Below are 11,578 nucleotides of genomic sequence, written 5' to 3'. Positions count from 1 at the left end.
GATGGGGATTCCCCAGAGGGGAACAGATTGTGTGAAATCTTGTGTAATCAGGGGTCAGAGCAGTACAGCACATCAGTCGAGTACAACAAATGACACAGTGGGTTCACGTCTAAGGCCATAACCTTAATCATTATGTAGGGAACTACAAAGTATGATCATGGATTTGCCTAAAGTGGAGTGGAAGAACGGGTCGGAGAGAGAGGGAGAGAGAATGTGAGGGATGGATGGATAGATATAGGGAGCAAAGAGAGAGAAAGTAACAGATGGGCGCATGAGGATTAAGTAAAAATCTGGGTGTATTTGTGTTCGAAACTCACCCAAGAAAGACGAGAGTGAGGGAGAAAAGGTGAAGGAAGTGAATATGGTAGAGAGGACGAAGGAGTGTAGAGGGTCGATGTCTTTGAAGGCCTTATATGGTAAGTTCTTTTCTTTCATTCCAATGTGATTTTTGAGCTTCGTTCATTCACAAACATCTGTTCGGTAACTTTCATGCATGCATTGTACAACCGTAATGGGTGGACAAGGACTCAATGGAAAGCCCGCCGATATGCAGCACGTAGAGAAAAGACAATGGGTACGGCAATTGGAAATCATATATAGGCACAGGTATTACAAGAAATGAAACCTATCTACCTATGATAGCCTACAAGTAGCCCACAGGAAGTGTGGAAAGTAGCTTTTATCTTAGGGAGCTAGTTTTCTACAGCTTCATATGTACTGTAGCACCATCTGAATTACATGGGAAGGAAAAGTGATACTGCGTGTGTGATTGTGCCGGCTGTGTCATATTTAATCATATTGCTGGACAATGGGGATAGGAGATTTTCTTTGGTTTACCCGTTAAATTGATGCAGTCCCTGGACTGCCCCAAATCTTTTACAGTTTCGAGTGAAGCAATAAAATAGTGTCCGAGTATCTGGTGTTTATATGTATGAGACTCTTCGAAAGGACAGATTGATTGACAGTTTGAAAAAAGAAATGGTTGAAAAGCTTACAGATTTAAATCATTGGAAAATTGAAGGGCTTGTAATTTGATATTTCGGGAGTAAATTGACCAAGTTTGAAGGATATTCCAAATGTTGGAATATTTTGGTATCATGATGGGATAAATGAAATGCCTTACTTTTCTGGATGAACTTCAAAATATATGCCTAATATGGTTGTCACTGGGGAGCAGTCTGACTAACTCCTGGTCTTACTGTCACGAGGAATCATCTCCGTCATTATTTTGTGCTGCAATAAACCAATCAGGCAACAACACAGCTATGCACTCTTAGAAAAATGGTTCTTCGGCTGCCCTCATAGGAGAACCCTTTTTGGTTACATTTTTGTAAACTAGTATACGCTCTTATAGAGAGCGACTTACAGTAGTGAGTGCATACATTTTCATATTTTTTTGGTACTGGTCCCCTGTGGGAATCAAACCCACGACCCTGGCATTGCAAGCGCCATGCTTTACCAACTGAGTCACCCAGGGAGAACCTTTTTTGGTTCTCTGTGGAAAGGGTCCTACATGAAACCGAAAAGGGTTCTTCAAAGGGCTCTCCTATGGGGACAACTGAAGAACCATTTTAGCTTCTAGATAGTGTTTAGTGGTAATGTATGCAGATGGACTGATGCAGATGTTGCCAGATGAAATAAAAATATACAAACATCACATCTGTGATTCTGCTATCTTTGTCAGATTGCTATTCTACATAAAGACCATATCAACACAGATGGATTGATCTTTCAATGACTATTGTCAGGTTGGTGGGTGTAGCTGGTGTATAAAGTCAGGCGCAGGAGAGCAGCGATGAGTGAAACAACGCACTTTACTCGACAGCACAAAGTAGACAATTTACAAAGGGCAAAAAGAACGGTTGCCACAAAGCATGGGTGATAAACAGCACCCGGTACAATCCAGCCAGAACATTCCGACCTGAACAAATAACAATCACACACAAAGACATGGGGGAAACAGAGGGTTAAATACATGAGCTGTAATTGGGAAATGAAAACCAGGTGTGTGGGAAAACTAGACAAAACAAATGGAAAATGACAAATGGATCGGCGATGGCTAGAAGACCGGTGACGTCGACCGCCGAACACCACCCGAACAAGGAGAGGCATCAACTTTGGCCGAAGTCGTGACAACTATTCTCTAAGGTGACCAATAATGGTTCATGGAAGTGAAACAGACATCAGACCAGTACATTAAACCATCCGTATAGTATGAGATGATGATGATGATTGTGATGATGCCGAAGATTGTGATTATGAAGATTGTGATAATGATAAAGACTGTGACGATGACATGATATGAGGATGACCACGATGATGATGATAGGATGATGATTGTGTGGGTGATTGTGATTGTGATGATGCAAAAGATTGTGACGATGAAGATGGTGATAAAGATTGCTGTGACGATGATATGATGATGATGACGATGATGATCGTCAACGATGTTGATCATGATCTGTTGACATAGTCCACATAGTCCAATGTATCTATGTAATCTCAAACTTTGCTGACTATATGGATTACATCATTGTCTAAAACTATTGCCATGTAATATGAAATGTTTCTACTTAAAAGAGATTAGTGAACAGTGATTTATGACAGATTTTGCTGTAATTTGTTGCCCCTTAATTACTCCTCCCAATACTAATCCAAATTATTTGTCTTGCTCTATAGATGGTTGGACAGACGTTACGATCGTGAGGTCAAGTGGGATTACCCAGATTCACCTAGTACAGGGAGATTAACACAGATGAATGAGGATTACAGGCTAATAGAGAGGTAGGCTGAGAGGTTGGACTAATCCTTACATTGAATCACTGTCTTCCTAAGAAAGCCGAGATGTGCGGGAAGAACAGAATATGTCCTGAGAAAAAGGAGACAGGAGAGAAGGATTAGAGGATGTATAAAACGTGGTGAAATTGAAGCGTTCCTCTTCCAGGACACAACTGTATAACAGCGAACACATGTCAATTCCATGTCATGAAGCTGGAAACATGGGATGTCGCATTCAGACGAAAAATGTAATAATTTAAGAAAAATGTATTAATTCAATTTTTTCTTCTCAAATCTAAAGATGAAAAGCTCTCTGCCTGATTGCCTCAGTTCAATGACTGCGTTGATTTGCTAATTAATCATCACAAGTCGTTATCGAGTGACCACAGCTGGATCAGCGTGTAAAGGGTGGAGGAATATCGAGAGGACTCGTTGGAGTAGAGCATGGCAGAGGCTAGAGGCTAGAGGCTAGAGGCTAGAGGCTAGAGGCTAGCTAGCCCTCATCCGCATCCAATCCATCTGTCTCGCTCGACCGCGAGTAAATCCTCTAAATTCCTTTGTCCCCTGACTCCGTGTTTTATCTATTACATCTTCTTCTTCTTCTTCTTCATTCCCTCCCTTTATCCTGCCTCTGCCTAATCTCCTCTCCTCCTCTCATCCCTCCATCCCATCATTTGCTCACAGTTTCCTAATCCCACTCCCCAAAACCCTCCCTCTGTCAATCCCCCTCCCCACTCCCATTTCTCCACTCTATATCTCTCCATTCCATTCCCCTCATTCTGCCGTGTCATTGAGTTCCCCCACAGTTCCCTCCTCATCATTGTCAATGCCCTCGCTCTAGCTGGTCTCTCCTCGGTCCTCTGCCATCCCTGCGTCCATCCTCGAGCCAGCACCCTCACCCTGTTTCACCATCCTTCGTCTCAAGCTCCTCTTGAGACACCCCGTCTCTCGCTTCTCTTTCCTGCCTGTCTCCCACCTCTCTGTCTCTCTATTGGTGGGGCATTATTTCTTCTCGCAGTGGCCCTCGCCCCACTCCCATAATCCACCATGCTGGAGAACATGTCACGATGCAACCGCTCCCTGCTCTCTTTGTCCCTGACTTCGCTGGCCCTGGCACTGTCCATTCTGGCCTTTTGCACCTCGTACTGGTGCGAGGGGACCCACAAGGTTGTCAAGCCCCTCTGCCTCTCCCCGGTCAAGTTGAAGAACTGCGGGCAGAACAACAGCCAGCCCTACACCACAGGTAGGGAACTAATTCCCCTATTCACCTGTGCAAGAACGAATGTGGATCCTTTTTTTGTTTTTGTTTCCCTCACACTATACTTGTGGACTCACCCCTGTTGAACCAACCCTTGAACATGAATCCTGAAACGGACAATTATCACTTTTTAGATTTGTTAGGGGAACCCTTAGCAAAAAGTCTACCTACCCCTTTTTCGCAATCGCTCTCTGAGCAATCTACTGTATATCAACAGAAAGCAACCAGAGGTCTGTTGACATAGTCCACATAGTCCAATGTATCTATGTAATCTCAGACTTTGTTGACTATCTGGATTACATCGTTGTCTAAGCCTATTGCCATGTAATGTGCAATTTCTCTACATAAGGGAGATTACGTCAAGAGCAGTGATTTCTGACAGATTTTGCTGTAGATTGTTGCCCCTCCATTCCATTGCCACTAGGGAGCACTTTCGACCTCTGTCCCTGAGGAATATTAAATGATGGTCTTGATCTGCCTTTGAGGAACATGGCTGGAAGATGTGTGTTTCTGGAGTTTATTGTAGAAAAACATGAATACGGTGTGTACTAGACACATACAGTACCAGTCAAAAGTTTGTACACACCTACTCATTCAAGGTTTTTTCTTCATTTTTAGTATTCACAACTATGAAATAACACATATGGAATCATGTAGTAACTGACAAAGTGTTAATTAAACAAATCTAAATATATGTTATATTTGAGATTCTTGGCATTCTCTCAAGAAGCAGCTTCACCTGGGAATGCTTTCCCAACTGGTACTGTATATCTCTCCTAAAACTGTCCAACCATTCCTGTACCAACTACCCTCTTACCCTCTCTTCTCCTCAGAGAGTCCCACTATGGACCCTAAGAAGCCGGCAAACAACGTCACCTTGTCGCCCCAGGAAAAGGAAGAGCAGGCGAGGCTTCAGAAAAAGGCCCTTGCCAACGCAGTGCACTACATCTGGGAGACGGGCGAGGACAAGTACATGCTGCGCTACTTCCACACAGGTTTCTGGTTGTCCTGTGAGGCACACAATGAGGGTGAGCATTTGGCTAAACACTGGGTCTTTATCCAGACCATTGTTTGAATATGCTTTACACTTATAGAAAGAGGGGTTAAATAGCCTTCATCCCAAGAACCTAATGATGCCTGGTCCTCGTACTGTAAGATCCAATCTCCTCAATGAATGTACTTGCTACGACTGTGATACAATATGTGATATGTGGTTGTCTCACCTAGCTCTAAGGAATGCATGCACTAATTGTAAGTCTCTCTGGGTAAGAGCGTCTTCTAAATGACTCAAATGTCAAATGTAAATGAATCCCTAGCCTTAGCCAGTAATTGTTTGACACAGAGAACTTCGTTGGAACAGTGAATAAAACAGGAGATAGCTCTTGTTTTAGGCTGTTGATCTACAGAACCTTCATCGAGTCCAGTCTTAGGGTCGGACCTAGGACTGAGCCTTGTGGAACCCTAATAATGACTGGACACTAGTGATTAGAATGCACTATAACGTCGATATGTCTATCAGCAATTGCCATTGTGCCTTTGAATATGGCTGTTTTGGTGTTCTACTATCAATCTCTGCAAGACTGGTTGCTTTAACACCATACTCATCCACTGATCTGGGATTGTCCCTAATCAGCCGAGGCTATGTAGAGGTAAATAATCACAAGCGGGTGCTTTGTTAATGATTGAATCGTCTTTAATGTCAGTGATGTAAAGTCAAGAGTCAGTGAAGGCTAACTTAAAGGAATATCTTCCCATATCACCTCAGGAATAATTTGCTAGATCACTGTAGAGAGAGGAGAGTTAGAGCTTTGGTCTTGACCCTAGATAGAAAACATCTGGTGGATGTCTCTCTCTCTCTTCTCAATGTGGCTTATTTTACCTCAGAAAGTGTTCCCTTCCGATTGCCCATGCCAATTGGAGCAATGTCTTAAGATCTCAGAACAGCCACTCAAGGGATCTCTTGTTAAATCAGTACGTCCATTGACAAGGCCCTACAAGATACATGTGAATATACTGACTTAAGTTGGATTTGTAACTAATCACATTCTATTTGTCTTATAGAGGAGAAGTGCCGAAGCTTCATTGAATTGACTCCAGGGGAGACACAAGGTTTGTGCTCATTGAAAGTACAGTTGAAGTCGGAAGTTTACATGCACTTAGTCATTAAAACTCGTTTTCAACCACCCCACAAATTTCTTGTTAACAAACTATAGTTTTGGCAAGTCAGTTAGGACATCTACTTTGTGCATGACACAAGTAATTTTTCCAACAATTGTTTACAGACAGACTATTTAAGTTATAATTCACTGTATCACAATTCCAGTGGGTCAGAAGTTTGACTGTGCCTTTAAACAGCTTGGACAAATCCAGAAAAGGATGTCATGGCTTTAGAAGCTTCTGATAGGCTAATTGACATAATTTGAGTCAATTGAAGGTGTACCTGTGGATGTATTTCAAGGACTACCTTCAAACTCAGTGCCTCTTTGCTTGACATCTTAGGAAAATGAAAAAGAAATCAACCAAGACCTCAGAAAAAAAAATTGTAGACCTCCACAAGTCTGGTTCATTTTTGGGAGCAATTTCCAAACGCCTGAAGGTACCACGTTCATCTGTACAAATAATAGTATGCAAGTATAAACACCATGGGACCACGCAGCCGTCATACCGTTCAGGAAGGAGACGCGTTCTGTCTCCTAGAGATGAACGTACTTTGGTGCGAAAAGTGCAAATCAATCCCAGAACAACAGCAAGGGACCCCGTGGAGATGCTGGAGGAAACAGGTACAAAAGTATCTATATCCACAGTAAAATGTGTCCTATATTGACATGACCTGAAAGGCCGCTCAGCAAGGAAGAAGCCACTGCTCCAAAACCGGCAGAAGAAAAGCCAGACTACGGTTTGCACCTGCACATGTGGACAAAGATCATACTTTTTGGAGAAATGTCCTCTGGTCTGATGAAACAAAAATAGAACTGTTTGGCCATAATGACCATCAATATGTTTGGAGGAAAAAGGGGGAGGTTTGCAAACTGAAGAACACCATCCCAACCATGAAGCACAGGGGTGGCAGCATCATGTTCTGGGGGTGCTTTGCTGCAGGAGGGACTGGTGCACTTCACAAAATAGATGACATCATGAGGCAGGAAATTTGTGGATATATTGAAGCAACATCTCAAGACATCAGTCAGGAAGTTAAAGCTTGGGTCTTCCAAATGGACAATGACCCCAAGCATACTTACAAAAGATGTGGCAAAATGGCTTAAGGACAACACAGTCAAGGTATTGGAGTGGCCATCACAAAGCCCTGACCTCAATCCTATTGAAAATTTGTGGGCAGAACTGAAAAAGTGTGTGAGCAAGGAGGCCTACAAACCTGAATCAGTTACACCAGCTCTGTCAGGAGGAATGGACCAAAATTCACCCAACTTATTGTGGGAAGCTTGTGGAAGGCTACCCGAAACGTTTGACCCAAGTTAAACAATTTAAAGGCAATGCTACCAAATACTAATTGAGTGTATGTAAACTTCTGACCCACTGGGACCCACATTCTCTCTACTATTATTCTGACATTTCACATTCTTAAAATAAAGTGGTGATCCTAACTGACCTAGGACAGGGAGTTTTTACTAGGATTAACTGTCAGAAATTGTGAAAAGCTGAGTTTAAATGTATTTGGCTAAGGTGTATGTAAACTTCCAACTTCAACTGTACATACAATACTAATTGAGTGTATGTAAACTTCGGACCCACTGGAATTGTGTTGCAGTGAATTATAAGTGAAATAATCTGTCTGTAAACAATTGTTATGAAAATTACTTGTGTCATGCACAAATTACATGTCCTAACCGACTTGCCAAAACTATAGTTTGTTAAGAAGAAATGAGTGGAGTTGTTGAAAACGAGTTTTAATGACTCCAACCTAAGTGTATGTAAACTTCCGACTTCAACTGTATACTGTAGGTGCTGCTAATACGCCAACATTAAATTGTAAATAAGGACTGTATGCCAACTTTTTATCTCTCTACCTCTGTCCAATCTTAATTTTCCCTCTTTCTCTCTCTTTCGCTCTCTCTCTCTCTCTCTCTGACAGGGGTGCTGTGGCTGTCAGTAGTATCAGAGTTCGCGTACATAGGCCTGTTGGCCATGGGCTTTCTCCTCATGTGGGTGGAGGTGCTGTGTCTCTGTGCCCATAAGGAGATGTACGCTCTCAAGATCAACGCCTTTGCCGCTATATGCACTGTCCTTTCAGGTGAGACGGCCACCACTGGCAGAACTTTCTCTTATCACCAAAATTATACATGCCAAGGCTTTTGAGAACTGTGTAAAAATATTCAAAAGGTAAAGAAAGCATTGATTATTCGATGTTAGTCAAATAATATAGGAGATTGTCAGCAAATATCTTTTCTCTCTCAGGTCTGATGGGAATGGTGGCTCATATGATGTACACCACAGTGTTCCAGTTGACTGTGAGCATTGGGCCAAAAGACTGGAGACCACAAACCTGGGACTACGGCTGGTCATTTGCGTAAGTATCTCCTTAGGCATAGTTCGCCCAAATTACAAAATTGCTTATTTGTTCCCTTACCCTGAAAGCAGTCTTTGGACATGGAGAGACTGCCATCCATGGTTTGGTTTGTTTGTCTAGGCACTGTCTCCATTTTCTAACCACTAACCAATGGAAAACAGTGGGTCCAGAATGATTGGATCACTTGATGAAGATGAGCAAAAAACCCTGTATAAAAAAAATAATACAAATACTGAGCTATATTGTATGCTATTTCTTTTTTTAAATCATTTATATTATTTTACACTAACACTATTTCTCAGAGAAAGAGATGTTGTTTAACAACTAGGAAAAATCTCAAAAACATAGGGGTCAAAATGATTGGATCCCCTGTTTTCAATACTCCAGCATCCTCCACCTTGCGAGGATAATGACACCGACTTTTTCTAAGATGTTTTATGAGATTGGAGAACACATCGGGAGGGATCTTAGACCATTCCTCCATTCAGAATCTTTCCAGATCCTTGATATCCTTTGTCTGCGCTTATGGACTGCCCTCTTTAATTCAAACCACAGGTTTTCAATGAGGTTTAAATCAGGAGACTGAGATGGCCTTTGCGAAATTATGATTTTGTGGTCAATTAACCTTTTCTTTGTGGATTTTGATGTGTGCTGGTGTGCCTGGCCAAAGACCTTTATTTTTGTGTCATTTGACCATAGCACCGGTTCCAATCCAAGTGCCAATGGCATTTAGCAAACTCCAGTAGGTGGTCAGATGACATTAAAATAGAGCTCTTTGGCCATGCACACCAATAGTTGGTTTGGCCTTTGAAAAACAATGCATGCAGAAAATACCTCGTCCCCACTGTAAAATATGGTGATGGATCTTTGATATTATGTGGCACTTTTTCTTCCACTGGTCCTGGGGCCCTTGTTAAGGTAAACGGCATCATGAACTTTCCCAAGTACCAGGACATTTTAGGGGAAAAACTGGTTGCCTCTGCCAGGAGGCTGAATCTTGGCCGCCAGTGAATCTTCCAGCAAGACAATTACCCCAAGCACACATCGAAATCCACAAAGAAATGGCTAATTGACCACAAAATCAACATTTTGCAATGGCCATCTCAGTTTCTGTACTTGAACCGCATTGAAAACCTGTAGTTTGAATTGAAGAGGGAAGTCCAATTGTACTGTACAGACAAAGGATATCAAGGATCTAGAAAGATCCTGTATAGAGGAATGGTCTTCTCCAATCTCATAAAACATTATAGAAAAAGGGGAGGGTGGGGGAGTATTGAAAGCAATATATTTGTTTCATTACTTGTTAAACAAAACATTTTTCTCTGCTCAATTGTATTCGTATGAAATAATTATATTTGTACAAAATAATATTAATTCCGGACCCACTGTACAGTATGTACCCGATATTAGCATCTTTTAAACTTCCTAGGCCATATTTACAGCCTATCTATAACCAATGACCTCTACGGCCCTACCATCCTTTCTCTCTTTTACCTCCAGTCTGGCCTGGATCTCCTTCAGCTGCTGCATGGCGGCGGCTGTCTTCACCCTCAACTCCTACACCAAGACGCTGATAGAGATGAAGCACCGCGTCCGCGTTCGTCTGGAGGAGGCCCGGGCGGCCATCCAGGCACCTTCCTATGACGAGGTGTTGCAGGCGGCCGGGGGCATCTACTCAGGCAGCAGCCTGCTCCAGCACTGCCATCAGGGGGCGTTGATCGACCCCATGTGTGAGGGAAGGGGGCCGCTGGTGGGCCCGGGGGTTCCAGACCCCAGAGGGCTGGTGGTGATGGCTGGTGGCTGTGGGACAGAGGGGTGCGAGGACTGCGAGAGGGAGATGGACGAGATTGAGGACGCCCTAGACAGGGAAGAGAGGGAGGAGATGGAGAGAGAGGACTGTGAGAGGTGCTGAGGGAAGGGAAGAGGAGGCGTTAAAAAGGGGTTCTGGCCATCTGAAACTTTTTTCTTTTTTTAAACTGTGAAATGGACTTTTCTCGATTTCAGTCATTGCAGTGATAATTATTTCAGTACCTCCATCCATGCATTAAATCTGAGTAGCTAAAGCTCTGTAAAACCAAGCACAGAGAGTGATATGTATTGTCCGGGTAGAGATCAATATAGACAATCACTAAGAAATGCCTAGCATTGGCCACATTTAACATGTATAATATATCTCACTTTTATTCTATGCATTTATGTTAACCCTGTTATTACTATCCTGATTGTAACTCGCCATCATGTCAGTTTTCATGTCATGTCAGTTCTTCTACATAAACTGGACAGATCCTGGGAATTGTCTGTTGGGACAACTGTCTCAATATCTCTAGTTGATGTCCAAAAATAGATGATTTTATCTTGTAGTTAAATGAAGATTGAGTCAAAGATTACATTAAAAAAAACAGGGAGCTTTGGAGGTTAATAAGACAGATGCTTTCAAATGCAGAAGATTATGTCAATTATCTCCCCAGTCACAGGTACAAGAGAGAGAGAGAGTCTATGCCTTCACTATGGTGAATCACTAAAACAATGCAGAAATACACTACGGAAAAGAAAGAACAGCACGTCAGAAATCAGCTCAATGTAATTGAAGAATCCATAGACTCTAACCACTTCTGGGGTAATTGGAAAACACTAAAAAAACAACACAAACAGTTAACTATCCAAAATTGAGATATATGGGTAAACCACTTCTCCAATTATTTTGGCCCTATAACAAAGAACAAACAGCAAAAACATATACATGATCAAATACAAATCTTAGAATCAACTATTAAAGACTACCAGAACCCACTGGATTCTCCAATTACATTGAATGAACTACAGGACAAAATACAAACCCTCCAACTCAAAAAGGCCTGTGGAGTTGATGGTATCCTAAATGAAATTATCGAATATACAGGCCAAATTACAATTGACTATACTTAAACTCTTTAACATCATCCTTAGCTCTGGCATCTTTCCCAATATTTGGAACCAAGGACTGATCACTCCAATCCACAAAAGTGGAGACAAATTTG

At 42.2% G+C, this 11,578-nt stretch overlaps 1 protein-coding gene across 1 annotated transcript; it reads left to right on the top strand.

Moving 5' to 3' along the window:
- The first annotated feature begins 2,326 nt into the window (after window positions 1–2,326).
- Window positions 2,327–11,578, top strand: LOC111954917 (germ cell-specific gene 1-like protein). Its single transcript, XM_023974845.3, has 6 exons — window positions 2,327–4,021; window positions 4,870–5,064; window positions 6,098–6,145; window positions 8,127–8,285; window positions 8,450–8,561; window positions 10,062–11,578. Exons 1-6 carry the CDS (start codon window positions 3,826–3,828, stop codon window positions 10,471–10,473), a joined length of 1,122 nt encoding a protein of 373 aa, XP_023830613.1. The 5' UTR covers window positions 2,327–3,825; the 3' UTR covers window positions 10,474–11,578.

The sequence above is a fragment of the Salvelinus sp. IW2-2015 genome, linkage group LG30 (genome assembly GCF_002910315.2).
Source record: "Salvelinus sp. IW2-2015 linkage group LG30, ASM291031v2, whole genome shotgun sequence".
NCBI lineage: Eukaryota > Metazoa > Chordata > Actinopteri > Salmoniformes > Salmonidae > Salvelinus > Salvelinus sp. IW2-2015.
Note: the sequence above shows the minus strand (reverse complement) of the source record. Positions and strands in the feature narration are given on the sequence as shown.